The sequence below is a fragment of the Vulpes lagopus genome, chromosome 12, assembly GCF_018345385.1.
Source record: "Vulpes lagopus strain Blue_001 chromosome 12, ASM1834538v1, whole genome shotgun sequence".
Classification (NCBI taxonomy): Eukaryota; Metazoa; Chordata; class Mammalia; order Carnivora; family Canidae; genus Vulpes; species Vulpes lagopus.
In genome coordinates this window covers 1424577-1444431 of record NC_054835.1, presented here as the reverse complement: position 1 = coordinate 1444431, position 19855 = coordinate 1424577, and the positions used below count along the sequence as shown (strand labels likewise).

The 19855-nt window shown below is 35.9% G+C and overlaps 1 protein-coding gene across 1 annotated transcript in view; it reads right to left on the bottom strand.

Annotated features, from left to right (window-relative positions):
* The window catches only part of RABGAP1 (RAB GTPase activating protein 1), a 110210-nt gene extending 95771 nt beyond the window's left edge, over window positions 1-14439 (bottom strand). The window contains exons 1-4 of the mRNA XM_041727118.1: window positions 14290-14439; window positions 13693-13759; window positions 12902-13004; window positions 11792-11961 (exon numbers count right to left, since the gene is read on the bottom strand). Coding sequence (XP_041583052.1) covers window positions 11792-11961; window positions 12902-13004; window positions 13693-13759; window positions 14290-14414 — 465 coding nt within the window. The 5' untranslated portion in view covers window positions 14415-14439. The remainder of the gene's footprint in view (window positions 1-11791; window positions 11962-12901; window positions 13005-13692; window positions 13760-14289) is intronic.
* Between the last annotated feature and the right edge of the window lie 5416 nt (window positions 14440-19855).

The following is a 19855-nucleotide window of genomic DNA, read 5'->3' as shown; positions in this document are numbered from 1 at the left end:
ATATTCTGTATCTCAAACTGGTTTGTATTTTGAGGCAAACATATAGCACTTTGAACTAATCTAAATTAAAAATTAAGGACTGAGAGTATAAAATTTTCCAGTACTAAATTTAATTAATATTACACATTATAGCCAGTTTAAGGAGAAGGAGGGGAGGAAAAAGTGAAACACAAAGCTAGAAAAAAGGCAGAACTGTAGGAAAAGATACAAAGACAACTAGAAAGGTAGCTACATCAATGAGAAGAAATATGTACAAGTGTAAAGTCAAAATACAGAAAGAGGAGGATTAAAAGGTTCACTAGGTACAGAAATATCAGGCAGAGCATATTTTATCATCTGAGTGTTCATGCAGGTTAAAAAAAAAATCATCCCAATCCTAGAAGACCAAGTTAGTAGCAATGTCCTTTCAATATCATCCTGAGACACTGCTTAATATAGGAGTCAGTAAACCTTTCTGTAAAGGCCCATAATAAATATTTTAGGCTCCGTGGGCCACTAGTCTGTCACAACTACTAAATTCTGTCATGGTGGTGCAAAAGCACCCGCAGACACTACCTAAGTGAGTATAGCTATATTCTAAAGAACAAAGACCAGGCTAGATTTGACCCACATACTCTAGTTTGCCAACTTTGTTTTAACATGTCCACCTAAGGATTAATTTTCTAGATGAATAAACGATTTTGACTGACTTACTATTAATTAAATACCCAGACCCTATGAAGTTATATATTAACCCATAGATTTGTGTCCAGTAGAATAGGCAAATGATTTCTGTCTGGTAGAAAAGATAACCCAAAGTTATCTATAAGACATTAGCCAGTTTTATTTCTGATCTAGCAATCTTATTCTATTTTTTTTTTTAAGATTTTATTTATTCACGAGAATATACAGAGAGAGAGAGAGAGAGAGGCAGAGACACAGGCAGAGGGAGAAGCAGGCTCCATGCAGGGAGCCAGGTGGGGTACTTGATCCTGGGTCTCCAGGATCACGCCCTGGGCCTAAGGTGGCGCTAAACCGCTGAGCCACCCGGGCTGCCCATTGTTTTTTTTTTTTTTTTTAAAGAAGGACTACATAAACTCAAGCTCCTCAAATACATAGAGCCAGTTTTACTGTCTTACTGGCTCCCTCATTACTTAATGAATTGAATTAAAATCTATGACATTTGTTCATTCTAAATTTATAACTGTGATTATAACTTTTAGTTATTTTTTTAAAATATTTATTTATTTATTTATGATAAGACGGGGAGAGAGAGAGAGAGAGAGAGGCAGAGACACAGGGAGAGGGAGAAGCAGGCTCCACGCAGGGAGCCCCTTGTGGGACTTGATCCCAGGTCTCCAGGATCAAGCACTGGGCTGAAGGCAGGCGTTAATCCGCTGAGCCACCCAGGGATCCCCTAACTTTTAGTTATTTTTATTTATTTTAAAAATTTATTTATTCATGGGACACCTGGGTGGCTCAGTAGTTGGGCACCTGCCTTTGGCTCCATTGTGATCCCGGGATCTGGGATCAAGTCCTGCATCGGGCTCCCTGCAAGGGGCCTGCTTCTCCCTCTGCCTATGTCTCTGACTCTCTCTCTCAGTTTGTGTCTCTCATGATTAAATAAATAAATCTTTTAAAAAAGGGATTTATTCATGAGAGACACACAGAGAGACAGAAACATAGGCAGAGGGAGAAGCAATAAGAGAGAGGTGCTCTGTGAGGAGCCTGATGCAGGACTCGATCCCAGGACCCTGGGATCACGCCCTGAGCCAAAAGCAGACACTCAACCGCTGAGCCACCCAGGTACCCCAATTTTTTATTTTAAATATAATACTTTGACAGGGAATAAGATTTCCTTTTATTCATTTGTTACAAATTACTATCTGAAACAATAACCATGTAAAAGAGTTCAAAGAACAATAGCTCTCTACTTAAAAGAATTTCTCAGAGACTATATAAATGTCACTCATAAACACTGCAGTTTACCTAGAAACTCTTCTGTGAATCAGAATGACCAGATAAACACTGCCTTTTGAAGTCAGATAAACACAGAGCCATGAACTGAACTGTGCTTAGAAGTCAAGAACTCCAGCTATTAAAGATGATATACATTGAGGGGCACCTGTGTGATTCAGTTGGTTGGGCATCTGCCATCAGCTCGGGTCCCAATCTCAGGGTCCTGGGATCAAGCTCCTTGTTAGGCTCCCTGCTCGGCAGGGAGCCTACTTCTCCCTCTACTTCTCCTCTCTATTCATGCTCTCTCTCCTTCTCAAATAAATAAAATCTTTAAAAAAATAATAGACATTGTTGAATCTAGGAAATAGTACATGGGGGTTGATTATACCACTATTTTTCTTTCTGTGTATGTCTGAATTTCCTGTAATAAAAAACTTGAGAAAAAGCACTCTTGAGGGGCACCTCGGTGGCTCAGTGGTTGAATGCCTGTCTTTGGTTCAGGTTGTGATCCTGGGGACCTGGTATCAAGTCCCACATCAGGCTCCCATGTTTATGACTAAACATCATAAAGATGTCAATTCTCCTTAGTAAAATAACAGCCAATTTTTTTCTATAGCTACAGAAGTTGAATCTAAAGTTTACATGAAAAAAAAAAATATACAGCAAAATCCACAAAAAGAACTGGAGAGGGAAGGTAGCCGTATCAGGTATCAAATCATATTATAAAGTCTACATAATTAGGGATCCCTGGGTGGTGCAGCGGTTTGGCGCCTGCCTTTGGCCCAGGGCGCGATCCTGGAGACCCGGGATCGAATCCCACATCGGGCTCCCGGTGCATGGAGCCTGCTTCTCCCTCTGCCTATGTCTCTGCCTCTCTCTCTCTCTCTCTCTCTCTCTCTGTGACTATCATAAATAAATTAAAAAAAAAATAAAAATAAAAAAAAATAAAGTCTACATAATTAAATGTGATATTGGTGCATGAGTAACCTAAAAACCCATGGAAGAGAACATAAAAAGCTGAATGAAGTCCAAAGACACAAGAAAATGTGATATTTAAGTGACATCTCAAATCACAGGGAAAAGTTAGACGATTCAAAGAATGGTTTGGGGACAAGTACAAAGCCATTTGGAAAAAGATTAAATCAGACCCATACCATATACCATATGCTAGAATATAACACTAATGAATCAGCAATTTAAAAGCAGAAAAACGAAACCATGTAATAAAAGAAAATGTGTAAATTTCTTTATTACTGGGTGTAAGGAAAGCATTTCTGACTCAAAATCCAGAAGCTTTAAAGGGAAAAACTTGATGAAAAAACATGACAAGGGACAAACCTGGAGAAATCTTTACAATTTATATCTCAAACGGTTAGTCTCTTAAATACAGAAAGAGCTTCTAAAAACTAAAAGGAAAAAGGTCAAAACCAAAAAGCCAAAAATATGAAGAGAACAGTTCACAGAAAAGGAAAGGAAAATTACCCTTAAACATATGAAAAGAAAAATTTTTTTTCATTCATCAAAGGATAAATTAAGACTACCATCAGATCCTTAAGTTTGACAACATACTCTTGATAAGTTTATGGAGAAACAGGTACTCTCATATCCTCTACGATTACACTGAGAGAAAATTTGGCAAATATAACAAAATTATATATGCAAAATTACCTCATGTATCGAGGAGTCTACTAATAAAAATTTACTCTAAGATGCACTTTCATTAAATTAAAACAATGTACACATAAGGTTCTATATTGCAAAATTATTTCAACAGCAAATGACTGAAAAAAAAATCAAAAAATACATCAACAGAAGACAATTAAAAAAATCATAAATCGTGACTCATCCAAATAGAAAGTACTATGTAGCCATTAAGAATGAGAAAGATCTCTATGAACTGATGTGAAAAAATGATCTACAGGTCAGCCCCGGTGGGTCAGTGCCGCCTTCGGCCTGGGATGTGGTCCTGGAGTCCCAGGATCAAGTCCCACGTCGGTCTCCCTGCATGGACCCTGCTTCTGCCTCTCTCTCTCTCTCTCTCTCTCTCTCTCTCTGTGTGCCTCTCATAATAAATAAATAAAAATATTTTTAAAAAATGATCTACAGGAAGTTAAAAAAGCAAAGTACCAGACAGTACGTAGGCTAGTTTGTATTTTAAGAGAATTAAAAAAATATAGGAGTATTTTCCTATTTTCAAAAAAAAGAAACATTGTTTTTGTTGTTGTTGTTGTTGTTGTTGTTGTTTTGTGAAACCAGAAACCACTAATAATGGTTACCTATGGGTGGAGAAACATGAATGAAAGTTAAGACTTCTGAGTACATTTTTACATAATCTTGACTTTTATACCATTATACATATTTTAAATATTCAAAAAATAAACAAAAAGAAAAAAAGACCCAAAGACCCCGAGTTGAAAATATGGAAACAAATGAACCTATGTTCAAATAGTAACATAACTATATGAAAAAACATTTTTTCCAATTAACTTTTGAACACAGTACTCATTTTATATATTAGAACATGTTCAAAGAGGAAAAAAAGTTGCATAAACTCCACTCAGTAGTTTATTAATTACAATACTGACTTTTTTGAAATACCAACAAATGGGAATTTGAAACTGTACAGATTTAAATAATTTCATACTATATACATCTGTTTTTATGTTATACCTAGTTATTATAGTTACATAAGTAAATGTTTCTCCCAAAATTTAAGCATCTATACAAAGTTCAGAATATACTAAATATTCTGGAACCTTTTCATTTAGATGTTTACACACTGACTTTTATATATTGACATTAAACTATGGTCTTATTTCAAATTGAAAGAAGCTTGTACATTGTAAGCTGTACACAAATTGCAGTGTGGCATCATCTATATTTTAGAAATGGTGCAAGTTTATTAATGAATGCTTAATTACCCTATCAGTAATTGTATTAATGTATGTTTTATCTCACTGAAATTTTACATAATTAAAATCTGTATTTCAAAAACAAATATAACAGTGCCTTTTCTTAACATTTACAATTTTATAAAGATTTTGTTATAGATTTGCTAGGATCAATAAAATAAAATTCGTATTAAGGGTGTTTCCTGCAATACTGTTATTTTTTAATTATTTGATAAAGTAGGATAAAGCAAATAAATACATTACAATTACTGTCTTTAAGTTAGTGAATATTAGAAACATATAAATGTAAAAGAAAAGAAGAAAGCTCTGTAACGTGACCTTACTATTGAAAATATGTGGGGGCACCTGGGTGGATTAGTGGTTGAGCTTTTGGTTCAGGTTGTGATCCTGGGGTCCTGGGATCAAGTCCCACATCAGGCTCCTGCAAGAAGCCTGCTTCTCTCTCTGCCTATGTCTCTGCCTCTTTCTCTGTGTCTCTCATAAATAAATAAATAAAGTCTTGGGGATCCCTGGGTGGCGCAGCGGTTTGGCGCCTGCCTTTGGCCCAGGGCGCGATCCTGGAGACCCGGGATCGAATCCCACGTCGGGCTCCCAGTGCATGGAGCCTGCTTCTCCCTCTGCCTATGTCTCTCCCTCTCTCTCTCTCTCTCTCTCTCTCTCTCTCTGTGTGACTATCATAAATAAATAAAAATTTTTTAAAAATAGCCTCTTCTTTGGAATCCAATAGAGCTTCATCCTCTTTAAAAAAATAATAAAATAAAATAAAATAAAATAAAATAAAATAAAATAAAATCTTAAAAAAAATAAAAGAAAGAAAGAAAATATGTGAATGAACTCAAATAATTCAGGGAAGGCTCATCAATGCTCAAGGATGCTAAAACCATTAGAAAGTTGTTGAGGGTATTTGGAAGTTGCCAAAGAACCACCCCAAATATTATTTGTTAAATGCAAAGAGAAAACTACTTTTACAAAGGAGAGCACCACCTTAACCTAGTGATCACACCTTCCAGGAACAGCGGAATATGATGATATCATGTGCCTCCTGATTTAGCAGATGAAGGTTTCCAATACAGAAAACATTTCCATATTTTTTACCTTGAGAGATAGAGTGGTATAGCACATGTGTGCATGCCTGTGTACACACATGTACGTGCACACACACATAAAAACACACCCCAAAGAGAAGAGGTTCAGGTCTAGTATGGTCATACTAATAACTTGTCTATGTGATGTTGGTCGCATACTTAGTTTTACACACATCAGCTTCATTTATAAAAAAATTTCATCAAAGATTTTAAGACACCTATGGTCTTGGGCAATAAAATTCTATAATTCTATAGTTTTAAGAATGCTTAGCCAGACTTAAATTCATTTTATGTTACTGCTGGAAAACCTCGTCTTCAGATCAGTTTCGTCCTCTTTTAGTAAATGATATTTAAATATCTAAAACCAAGAAAATGATCATTATTCATCTGTTAATTTTTTTTTAAAGTAGGCTACATGCCCAGTGCAGAACCCAATGTGAGGCTTAAACTTATGGTTCTGAGATCAAGATCTGACCTGAGACCAAAAATCAGACGTTTAACCACTAAACCACCCAGGTGCCCCTTTCTCCACTAATTTTAAGTTTCTTCTCTAATATGATGCCATTGTAATGTAATAATCCTCACAGTTGGGAAGGCTTCCAGGCTAAAGAGTTGTACTGAGTCATCAGATAATTTTAGTGATAGGAGAAAGAATCAAATTTTTAACATGTATTAAAAATTTTTCCGTAATTATTCTTCCATACTGACAGCAATAAACAGAAACTATATGCTGTATATTCAACGAATTTGGTTCACAGCATTGTTTCCTTTTTCAGTCTAATGAGAACTGCAAAAAGGGTTACAATTTTAAATTCTCCTTAATTTAAATAAATCCTAAAAATCCTCTTACAGAAAGACAAAGAGAGGATGTTTCCTCAATCCTGACTGAGAACTCTTAGAAGGCTCAGGTGCATATCTTGTTCACATAACATTCCATAAAATCTATTTTACATCTTTGGATCTATAAAATGAAAATTCTATCCTTACTAGTCACTATAAAAAATTATATAAGACAGAAAAAGCAAAGTAGCTAGTACACTGGTGGCCACAGTAGGCTCTTAACCACTGTAGCTATTACTTTTTAATGCCATGAACTATAGAAGGGAATGAACTTAGTTTATTATGTTACAAGAAAAGAGATTAACAGTGCTCTAAGTGCGCTGAGACAGCAACAAGTTGCTCAAATGCTTCACTCTGTCTCTTCTTTCTCATTCTCTACCCCTCACAAAATTCCCCCCCCCCCCAAAAAAAATAAGACTTATCCAAATAAGGAGAAAAATGAAAGATTATTCTGAGGAATTCCTTTGCCCTCCTCCTAGCTTCCACATATAAACTTCTGCTTTTTACAAAGAAAATACTGACAACTCAGCCTATGTTTAGCTTTTAAACTTAAAAGAGAGTCTAGGGTAGTCTGTCGGGCCAGGTCTCAGGTATATGTGTTTCTGGCTCCTTTACCCTGCCAAGTCATTTATTAGCTTACTTAGATACATTCTTGTAGACCAAACCACTTAAGTAATATTCCTGTAAACTCATGCAGTCTATGAATACAAGGTTGTAGAAGACCTCAAGGGAAAAGCAGTATCAGAGGAATCTTATTTATGTTCACTAAGATTAAAGAGACAGAACTCTAATTAAAGAGAATATGTTTTCTGACATACAAATCTGTACTAAAATGATTATAGCATTAATTTCTATTTATCATCTCTTACTCTAGACAACTTAAGAATCATCCATACTCCCTAAACTTTTTTTTGTTTAATATTTTATTTATTTATTCATGAGAGACACACACAGAGAAAAACAGAGGCAGAGACACAGGCAGAGGGAGAAGCAGGCTCCACGCAGGAAGCCCGACGTGGGACTCGGTCCCGGGTCTCCAGGATCACACCCCAGGCTGCAGGCAGGAGCTAAACCGCTGAGCCATCCAGGGATCCCCCTCCCTAAACTTTTAAAATGATACCTGTAAACTGATTTTCTTTCTGAAGTGTTGTTCTTCTGGGGCTGATCCAATGATAGTCAATCTTGTCCTATTTCATGCCTTAGTTGTTTTTTTTTTTTTAAAGTAGCCTCCACACCTAGTGTGGAGCCCAACATGGGGAATGAATTTAGGACCCCAAGATCAAGACCTGAGATCAAGAATTGAATGCCCAAATGACTGAGCCACCCGGGTGCCCCACTGACATAATACCTTTTACTCCTCCTCTGTCCCACTAAGGTTCCACAGTCCCTCTCAATAACCGTTAAAATGAATAACATATCATATGCCAAGTATGTTATACAGTTTCTTACTTAATGTCACAATAACACTATGAGGAATCTTCAATCACTGCCATTTTACAGATGAGTAAACAGGCTCAAAGAGTTGATGGTACTTGCTAGTCAGTGGTAAAATCTGATATACTCTGATTCCAAAGTCAACTTTTTTTTTCTTAATTTTATTTATTTATTCATGAGAGACACAAAGAGAGAGGTAGAGACACAGGCAGAGGGAGAAGCAGGCTCCATGCAGGGAGCCTGATGCGGGACTCAATCCCCAGACTGGGATCACATCCTGAACCAAAGGCAGACGCTCAACTGCTAAGCCACCCAGGCGTCCAGAGAACTACTATGTTTTAGATGCTTAGGATAAATCAGTGAACAAGGCACATCAGGAATACTGAGTTAGTAGAGGTTTTCAACAGGGAAAACACATAATAAGCAAAATAAAATTAAGTACATTATGTGGTATACTGGAAGTTAAAAGCTTTGTAAAAAATTTAAAAAATATATACGGGGGCAGGGGTGGGGGTGACTGGCAGCATCACTGCAAGAGTAGACAAACTGCAGTGTTAAATGTGGAAGTCAGGCTCAGATTGACATCTGAGCACAAACTTAAAGAAGATGAGGACTTGAAGGAGGTGAGTAATAGCAAACGGGAAATGGGAAGAGCATTCAAGGCAGAAGAAACAGTTAATAGCAAAAGCCCCAAGAGCATCGTTAGAGCAGAAGCAGTAAGGAAAAAAAAGCAGTAGAGAGAAATTAGTTCATAATAATAATAGACAGGGCAGCCCTGGTGGCTTAGTGGTTTAGCGCCACCTTCGGCCTGGGGTGTGATCCCAGAGACCAGAGATCAAGTCCTACATCAGGCTCCCTGCATGGAGCCTGCTTCTCTCTCTGCCTGTGTTTCTTTCTCTCTCTCTCTGTCTCTCATTAATAAATAAATAAATAAACTTAAAAAAAAACATGATATAATAGGCAGACCACATAAACATCAGAAACCAATGAAAGGACTCTGGCTTTTATAGAGTAGAGTTGGTTTAAAGGGTTGTGAGCAGAAAAGTGATCTGACTTGATCTTAGGCTGCTGTGTTGAGAATATATGAAAAGGAGGGGCGCCTGTGTGGCTCAGTCGATTAAGTAGCTGCTTTCTGCTTTCCCTCTCCCCAGCTTGTACTCTAAAAAGTAAGAATCTTACAAAAGAGAGAGAGAGAGGGCAGCCTGGGTGGCTCAGCAGTTTGGCACTGCCTTCGGCCCAAGGCCTGATCCTGGAGACCCGGGATCGAGTCCCATGTCGGGCTCCCTGCATGGAGCCTGCTTCTCCCTTTGCCTGTGTCTTTGTGTCTCTCTCTGTGTATCTCTCATGAATAAATAAATAAACTCTTTAAAAAAGAGAGAGAGAGAGAGAAAGAGAAAGAGAGGGCAAAAAAAAAAAAAAACAGATGTGAAGAGATTATTACAGTAGCTCAGGTAAAGGTGACAATTCAGATGAGGTTAGTGTATCTAAGTCTAGATAGGGTTTGAAAGTAAACAGAATTTCCTAACAGACTGGATATGGGGTGTGAAAAATGAAAGAAAAATGTTTAACCTTAGCAACAATTAGGAGAAGGTGTCCATGAACTGAGACAGTTAAGACAGGTAAGGAGAGCATTTTAGGGGTGAGGGGGGTGAGGTAAATCTGAGATGTCCTGAAGGCTAAGTAAGAGAGGGGTAAGGAGTTGGGGAGTGATCATCCATACTGTATATAGCTCACTGGCCAAGGATGATGAAGACTCAGACTGACCACTAGATTTAGCAATTTAGGTCAGTATGGATTTGATTATTTTTCAAGATGTTTTGATACAAAGGAAAGCAAGAAAAAAAGGTGGGGGGAGTAGTGGGGCATATGAGGCCAAGAAAAGCTAAAAGAAGGAAATAGATTTTATCTGCCGCCCACTACAGGTAAAATAGAGTATGGAATTTGATTTTCACCATATTAACTGACAGAACTATTTTTTTTTAAATTGATACTCAGAAGGGACCACAACAGACCACAATAATCTATTATAAAAATGTCCAACATATAATCTAAAATTACTAGACAAAGAAACAGGAAAATGTGACTCACCAGATATTAGAATTAGCCGTTAAGGATTTTTAAAGTAGCAATATTAGAATTATGCCCAAAGATTTAAGAGAAAATATACTTGAAAGAACAAAGAGAAAATCTCTTAAGAAAACAAAAGAACTAAGTAGACATTCCAGAAATAAAAAGCAAAAGATCTGAAAAAAAAAAAAAAAAAGTTTGGGGCACCTGGGTGGCTCAGTCTGTTAAGCATCTGCCTTCGCTCAGGTCCTGGGACTGAGCCCTCTGCTCAGTACGGGGTCTGCTTCTCCCTCTCCCTCTGTGTGCATGCACACGTTCTCTCATCCCCCCCCCCCCCCCCGCTCAAATAAATAAATCTCAAATAAATAAATAAATTCATTGAATGGGCTCAACAGCAAACTGGATAAAAGGGACAAACCAACTTTAAGACAAGTCAAAGAGTTAAAATGGTATACTACCTGAAGAAAAACCAGGAAAAAAATAAAATAAATTTAAAAGAAAACACAAAAAACAGAGCCTTAGAGATCTGTAAGGTAGTATCAAAAGGACTAAAATATATGTAACTGGAATCCTACAAGAGAGAAAAGAGAGATGGGGCAGGAAAGAAGGTTGTAACATATAACCAGATTTTCCTCAAAATTGGTAAAAAACAAAACAGAACATAAACTTAAAGTTTCAAGAAGCTCAAGGGTGCCTGGGTAGTTCAGTCAGTTAAGCATCTGCCTTCAGTTTGGGTCATGATCCCAAAGTCTTGGGATTGAGGCCCCACCCATGAGGCTCCCTGGTCAGTGGAGAGTCTGCTTCTCCCTCTTCCACTCCCTCTGCTTGTGCGGTGCTCTTTCTCTCTCTCTGTGATAGATGATTGATAGGTCACTTAGATAGATTGATTAATTAATTAATTAATTTCAAGAAGCTCAGCAAATCCCAAGGAAGACAAATAAGAAAACATAAATGCCCAGGCACATCATATTTCAATATCTGAAAATCAAAGATAAAATATAATCTTAGAAGCAGCCAGGAGAAAATGACTCATTCCATACAGAGACAATACAAATAAATGCATGCTGACTTCACATCAAAAACAATGAGAGCCAGGAGACGGTGAGTGGACACCTTTAAAGTGCTAAAAGGAAAAAAAAATCAAAAAAAAAAAAAAAGAAAAGAAAAAAATCAACCCAGAATCCTACAGCCAGTGAAATAACCCACTGGAATGAGAGTGAAATAAAAACATGTTCAGATAAAGGAGTCTAAGAGTTAGGACTTTAGTAAAGCGACATAAAAAATTGTTAAAATAAGTTCTTTAGTTTGAAGGCAAGTAAGATCAGACACCTGGTTCTGAAGAGTAAGAAAAATGATAAACAGGTGGGCAAAAATAAGACAATTTTCCTCTTAATATGTTTAAATACACAACTGTTTAAAGATCTAGGTGATAGCTTAGCTCAATGATAAATCAGCCTCAAAAAGTTTCTCCTTTCTTATCTACCTCCCTCCCATATTTATAGAAAAGCATAGTACCTGTTTTAGTTTCAAAAAGAAATTTTCAGTAGTACTACGTTTGCTAAAGGGCCAGAATAATCTTTCATTAGGTGAGCAAACGCGGACTTTTGTCTCTATGAGAAATCGAACAGGCTCCTGCACTTCTGTTATTACCAAATCAACAGCCGTGGTCATAAACAGCACTTTATCTAGAGAGAGGGAGAGAGAAGGGAGAAGCAAATAAAAAAATGGAAATATTTTGCGCATATAATTAATATAAAATTAATTACTTTTGTCACAAATTTTCAAGATACCTTAAGGTAATCCATCAATTAAATCAAAATCTAAAATAATCAGATAAATTGCTGTTTTGAAAACTCTTTTTCTGTATTGAGAATTCTTTGCTTGGGCAGACTCTTTGGAATTACTGACAGCACTATATAAAGTTTATGAAATATTCTGTCAGATTGTTTTTATAAAACTGCCATGAAGAGGCTGTGGCCTCTTCATGCCACTCTCACCCACACTGTAAGTTCTCAATTTCTAAAATCTTGGTTAACTTATACATTTATCTACAGTGCTATAGTAACAAGAAAAAAATGAATGGGAAGAAAAATAAATAGGAAGCATTGGTTAAGCAAATACTGTTACATTTTCAGGATAGAACATTATGCAGCTACTAAACGACATTCAGGAAGAGTAGAAAATACCTTGAAAAAGGTGGTTTCTGCACAGAGTATCTGAAAAGCTACGTAAGAAACTGGTCACAGTGGTCCTCTTGGGCTGGGGCCCTGAGGACTGTGGTAGACTTTTACTTCCCCCTATATTCTTTTAATTTTTAACCATATGTACATATATTATCTCTCCACAAAAATAAATAAAATTTAGAATTCTGTACATAAATAAGTACATGCATAGACAAAGAAGCAGGGAAGTAAAAAATTAAGAGAAAGGGAGGGAAAATTATGTGGGGGAAAATGATACTTTGTTTATACATCAAATTTAACAATAAATTCTAAGACCTATATAAATTCTTTGGTTTTATGACAATTAAAAAAAACACTGATATTTGTCAAATAAGTGGTTCTAAGGTTAGTGATCTTTTTGGGATTAAAATGTCTGTTCACGATGTCAGCCAATCTGCATCACCTTTAGGAGTTTCTTCATTTACAACTTGAAAAGGTAGAGATTTTGGATTCCAGCTCCCAGTGATAACATAGGACTTTCCATCTGAACTTTTGCCCATAGATTCCTAAAGAAAAGAGTAAAAAGCATTAATGCCAAGATAAGTGAACAACAGCTAACTACCATTTTGAGGCCTTTAAAAATATAGGAGTCACAAAAATATAAGAATATGAAAGACGGTCAGGTATTTTTCAAAAAAGTAGAAATATATATGAATGAGACTGACTGCAGTGAAAATTAAAGATGTGCCAATTATTTATGCAACTACTCCTGAAAAGTAATAAAGTAAATGCTAATAAATCGTATCAAATTGTGCAAATATCAGAGAAATTTACCACCTGAATCTTGGTTGAATTCTTCTGTCAAGTACATAATTATCACATAAATTTTAGTTTTGGGAATAAAGATTTTCACATAATAGCTACAATACTAATACCACCTACTTTTATAAAACTCAAGATAATAGTATGTAAATGCTTCTTTCACAAACTTTCTCTTTGCTTCCTACTTCAACCTTAAATTCTAAACAGGGATTATTCACTGTTACACAGTAAAAAAACTGAGGCTGAGACTAAACAGGTCTAAAGTCAGACTAGGAAATATCAAGTCAGAAATAATGAAATTCTTTGTCTACTACTATCATAGCTCATAAGAACACCTTCATAAAAGTGCTTTAGCATCATATTCAGGTAATATAGAATGATACATTTATCAAGGAAATAGTGTATAACCTTAAAAACAAAAGCAATCCTTACCAAATCTAACAAGTGCATGTCACTATTTCGTACATCTTTTCCTGGGCTAAGAAGAAGACCAAAACACCTGCAAAGAAGGAAGATGCATAAATTTGGAAGAAAGATAACATAAAAAAGACATTTAAACTAGGTCATTTAAAATTCTTATTGATGGATAAAGGATACATTAAAATTATCACTTAATTAGCACTGCCCAAATTAAGTGAATGAAATATTCACTTTAAAAAACAAAAGATGAAAAAAAATTAAAAAAAAAAACAAAACCCAAAAGATGGGATGCCTGGGTGCTCAGCAGTTGACCATCTGCCGCTGAGCACCCAGGTTCAGGGAGTGATCCTGGAGTCCCAGGATCGAGTCCCACATCAGGCTTCCTGCATGGAGCCTTTTTCTCCCTCTGCCTATGTCTCTGCCACTCTCTCTCTCTGTGTCTCTCATGAATAAATAAATAAATCTTTAAAAAATAAAAGTAAAAATAAAAAACAAAAGAATTCACCTTAAAAACCAAAAGAACAAAATTTTTGCAAATGTATTTTTGAATATTGTGTATGGTTACTCCACTAGAATTTATATTTAAGCTGAGTTTACAAAAATATTTACCTTTCAATGGCCAGTTCTTTATTAGTTGTCTGTTGCACATAGATGACAATCTTCTTATCAGTTCCTTGGCGAAGTTTAAAGCATTGTCTGTCCTTCTCTTTAGGAACTGCACTGTAGAACAACATGTTTCATTAATTTTGCAAAGTATTTTACTGTGACATATACTGGAACAACTTCTTTTGAATCTAGGATTCTTTTCTGTTTTCAAATAAGAATAGAAATTTAAAAATCAGGTATGCCTGGTGGCTCAGTAGTTGAGTGTTTGCCTTTGGCTTAGGTCATGGTCCCAAGGTCCTGCGATCGAGTCTTGCATTAGACTCCCTGTGGGAGGCCTCTCCCTCTGCCTATGTCTCTGCCTCTCTCTGTATCTCTAATGAATAAACAAAATCTTAAAAAAAAAAATTAAAAATCATCTATCTCTTGATGTGAAAATATTATCATTACTGTAGGTTAATCCAATAAACAAATTACAAGAACTAGAAAAAAACTCATATGCTCCCTAAAAATGTGGCTTTAATTTTTTAATCTTCTGTTGTGAAATTAAGTTAGAAATCTGTAAAGCACCTAGCATGACATCTAGCACATAGGCACTCAAACAGTTTTCTTTCCTTTCAATCTAGTCAGTTTTGTTTTTTTTACAAATAATTATTGTCTTATTTGTTTAAATATGTAATAAAGAAAAAATAATCACAGATCCTTTTAATTCCAAAACAAGGTACTTTCAAAAAATAATATAGAGGGGTGGCGCAGCAGTTTGGCGCCTGCCTTTGGCCCAGGGCGCGATCCTGGAGACCCAGGATCGAATCCCACGTCGGGCTCCCGGTGCGTGGAGCCTGCTTCTCCCTCTGCCTGTGTCTCTGCCTCTCTCTCTCTCTCTCTCTCTCTGTGACTATCATAAATAAATAAAAATTTAAAAAAATATAGATAAGAAAAATATGGCCAACAGTAAGCTGTTGCCTAATGCTTCCATTAAGCAGCGACAACCTTATTGTTAACCTGTGCAAGAACTATAAAAATAATACTAATGATATAGTTAAACATTACCTTAAGAATAAAGTTGAAAATATTCTTAAAATTAGAGTTTACCTAAATAATCCCCTACTCTCCCACATACCACTTTCTCTGGGTTCTTTGTTCTCAAAGGCAAACATCTGCCAATGGCAATCAGCCAACATGCAAATACGAATTATGTCTTAGTACTGTACAACTTTAAAATAATGGCAGCAGAACCATTAAAAGATACTATAAAAGTCTATATGAGAATTCTGAGTACCTACTCAAACTAAAGAGTGGCTCTGAAAAAATAAAATTAGTTTGAAGACCATCTGCTCTTATATAGCAACCAATTCAAAAACACTCGAGGGACGCGTGGGTGGCTCAGTGGTTTGGAGCCTGCCTTCAGCCCAAGTGTGATTCTGGAGTCCTGGGATCGAGTCCCAAGATGGGCTCCCTGCATGGAGCCTGCTTCTCCCTCTGCCTGTATCTCTGCCCCTCTCTCTCTTTCTCTCTGTCTCTCTCTCTGTGTCTCTCATGAATAAATAAAAAATCTTAAAAAACAAACAAACAATACTTTATGAAAATGAGATGAGAAAATCAAAGAATCAGGGTGGCCTGGCTGGCTCTGTCAGTGGAGCATGTGACTCTTGATCTTGGGGTTGTAAGTTCAAACCCCATGCTGGATGTAGAGATTACTTAAAATCTTAAAAAAATATTTCAAAAAAGGAATGAAAGTCAAAGACTCTTAGCAAAAGAATCTGGAAATGACAAACACACGCAAAGAAAAACTTCTGCATACCAAACTGTTCAGTATTTGTGGCTGACAGAATTTTCATCTATAAGGAGATAGACTGGTCTCAATTTTCAGCTGGTAACAGATACACTAGTCTTCTCTGGATGCTGACATAGAAATAAATATAAGCCCACCTCTTAGCAGTATTTAAAACAACAACAGATATAAAGTTGTCTCTCTTGTCCTAATGCTGAAGTGCAAGGAAAAGCCACATTAACAGGGGGCAGAGTAGACAGTATAAGCAGTGGAAGTTCCCTTCCTGCTATCAGAGAATTTAGATTATATCTCTAGTTTTGTCATATATCATTGAATAAATCCATCCAAATAATTTTATGTGGACTTCCTACTATATAAATTACAATACTAAGGTCCAGGCTTAACTTCCCTGGGCTTTTCTCTAACTATAAAACAAGGAAAATATGAAATATCTAGCATATCTAATAGGGTTATGTGGTAGAATAAATAAGACAAAAGAATGCTTTGAATGTTTTATTTTATTTTATTTTTTTTAAGATTTATTTATTTATGTATGATAGACATAGAGAGAGAGAGAGAGGCAGAGACAAAGGAGGAGGGAGAAGCAGGCTCCATGCCGGGAGCCTGACGTGGAACTCGATCCCGGGACTCCAGGATTGCGCCCTGGGCCAAAGGCAGGCGCCAAACTGCTGAGCCACCCAGGGATCCCCGCTTTGAATGTTTTAAATGAAAATGCTCCATCTTCCTAAGGGCTAAACTGAAAGTAGGTTTCTGATATTAATAATATAAGAATTATACTTTTTCAAGGATGAAAAGAAGAACATTATTACTTGTCAAAGTACTTTGTATTTATGTTAGAGTAAAACCACAATCTATCTTGTGCTATGGTTACTTACATATATTTATATTTTTTGGATAGCTGCTAAGACATATGGGTATATTACTGTATTATGTCTTAATGAAATATAATAGACATATAACATTATATTAATTTGAGGTGTATAACATAATGTTCTGACATTTGTATATATTGTGAAATGCATCATATTTAATAATTATGTCCTGGTGAGCATTTAATTTCTACTTCTTAATTTTGCTATTATAAACAGCATTAAGGGGAACATCCATCTTGATAATTCTTTGGGTACTTCAATTATTGTTTCTGCAGATAAATTCCTAGACATATTATGGAATCACTGGATAAAAACAACTGCATCTGGCCAGTTCAAATCTGATAAAGAAAGGCTTACTTTTCAACAAGCTCATCACTATAATAAGGCTACACAACATTATTTTCTAGTATAAACTACAAATTCAATAAAACCATATAGCAAGAAAAGAACAAAGCCCTGACAAATGTAAAGAGGAAAATGACCATCCAGGGATATTTTGTATAGCATCTCCTTGGTATGAGGGTGAACAGAACAGGGTAGGAGGCTTGTGATTATGATCATTCTTCCTTGAACATGACTGAATTCAGAAGAGAACTAGTTCTAGCATTTGAGAGAGATCTTAGACATCATTCCTATTGGTAATTGAAATTATAAATAGATCTATATAAATTTCGTTACTAAAGGGAAAAAATGCTGTTTAAAGAAACTTGTTTCTTAGAAAGTAATATTACAAAGCTTATAGATTATAATTTCGACTTCTCAAGATAGGCATGCATACTGTGGGAAGCAGCACATCTCAAAGTTGCTGTGAGAACAAAAATACAGCTGATGAGAGGGCACAGACCATTGCATCTCATACTTAACTGCACAAATAAAAGTTGAAGCTACGCTGTACATAAAATTAGCCACCAGATGGCATGATAATATCAAAAGTCTTTGCAGAGAGACTAAGTTACCAGTTGTTCAAATGAACCAGTTACCATGCTTTCTAATTTAAAAGCAAATAGTAGAAATCATTCGTATTTCAATGTCAGTTTATTTTACTCATTTTATGAGGTAGTCATGAAGAAAAGAAACTTTAATATGTTACTGTCATTTACAATCCAAGAACCCGATGTGTGATATGGAATATAGGGGAAGAAAAAAAAAATCAATCATCTTGTAACCATAGTATTTTAAATTTAGAAAGGACTTTCAAGTCTAGCTAACTCATTTTATAAGTAAGGAAACTACCATCAGGAGATATAAAGAAACTTGGAAAAGATCAGTGTTAATAGTAGCAATAATTAAACTAAACCCAAGTTTTTATATCTATTCTAGGGTTCTTTCCACTACTCAAGTATCATTTTACTTAAAGTCCCAAACTAGTTATTTCTGACCCTATATGCAAAGTTAAGACTTTGAACACAGACCTCCTTCTCCTCATCCACTGTGTTCAGATAAAACTTTAATGGTAAAACTTGATGTCAAAAGCCTTAAGATCTTTAGATTATTAAAACAAATTAACCAGCCAACAACAAGACCAAAGAAGTCTAGAGAAACAAGCAGCGACAAATCCAGTGGGCTTGGCTTCTGTCATACTTCATATAAGCAATGGGCCAGTTATTTTGAGTCTAAAAGAACATGGTAATGTGATATAGTTTCCCACATGAAATAATTTTAATTGCTTTAAAATTCTTCAAATCTTGCCTCTGGAAAAGAGAAATTAAGAAAACAGTCCCATTTACAATGGCAGCAAAAACAATAAAATATCTAGGAATAAACTTAATAACCAAAGCAATGAAAGACCTATACTCTGAAGACAACATAAATAAATGGAAAAACATACCATGCTCAAGGATTGGGAGAAAAAATGTTAACATGTCCATACTACCTAAAGCAATCTACAGATTTAATGCAATCTCTATCAAAATACCAGCAGCATTTTTCACAGAACTAGAATAATCCTAAAATTTGTATGACATCACAAAAGACTCAATAGCCAAAGCAATCTTGAAAAAGAAGAAAAGTGAAGGTATCAATAATCCCAAATTTCAAGATATACGACAAAGCTGTTTATAAGCTGTTTATAAGCAAAGCTGTTTATAAGCTGTTTCGTGCCTACATGCATGTTACTGGCACGAAAACACATAGATCAATGGAACAAAATAAAGAGCCCAGAAATAAACCCACAATTATATGGTCAATTAATCTTGAACAAAGAGTAATGAGTATACAATGGGAGAAAGTCTCTTCAACAAATGGTGCTGGGAAAACTGGACAGTCACATTCAAGACAATGAAACTGGACCACTTTTCTTATACCATTCACAAAAATAAATTCAAAATGAATTAAAGATCTAAATGTGAGGCCTAAACCAAAAAAGTCTTAGAAGAGAGCACAGGCAGCAATATCTCTGACACTGGGCATAAAAACATCTTTCTAGATATGCCCCCTAAGGCAAGGGAAACAAAAGCAAAAATAAACTACTGCGATTACATTTAAAAAATTAATTAATTAGAAAAAAAGGCTTCTGAACAGCAAAGGAAATAATCAACAAAACTAAAACATGACCTTCTGAACTGGAGAAGGTATCTGCAAATGCTATATCCAATAAAGAGTTAGTTATCAAAACATTAAAGAATTTCTATAACTAGTATCCCCCCCCAAAAATGATCCAATTTAAAAATGGATGGAAGACATGAAAAGACATTTCTCCAAAGACGACACAGAGATGGCCGACAGACACCATGAAAAGATGTTCAACATCACTCATCATCAGGGAAATGCAACTCAAAACCACAATGAGATAGCACCTCATGCCTGTCAGAAAGGCTAATATCAAAAAGCAAGAAATAACAAGAGCTGGCGAGGATGTGGAGAAAAAAAGGAACCCTCGTGTACTATTGGGGGGAATGCAAACTGGTGC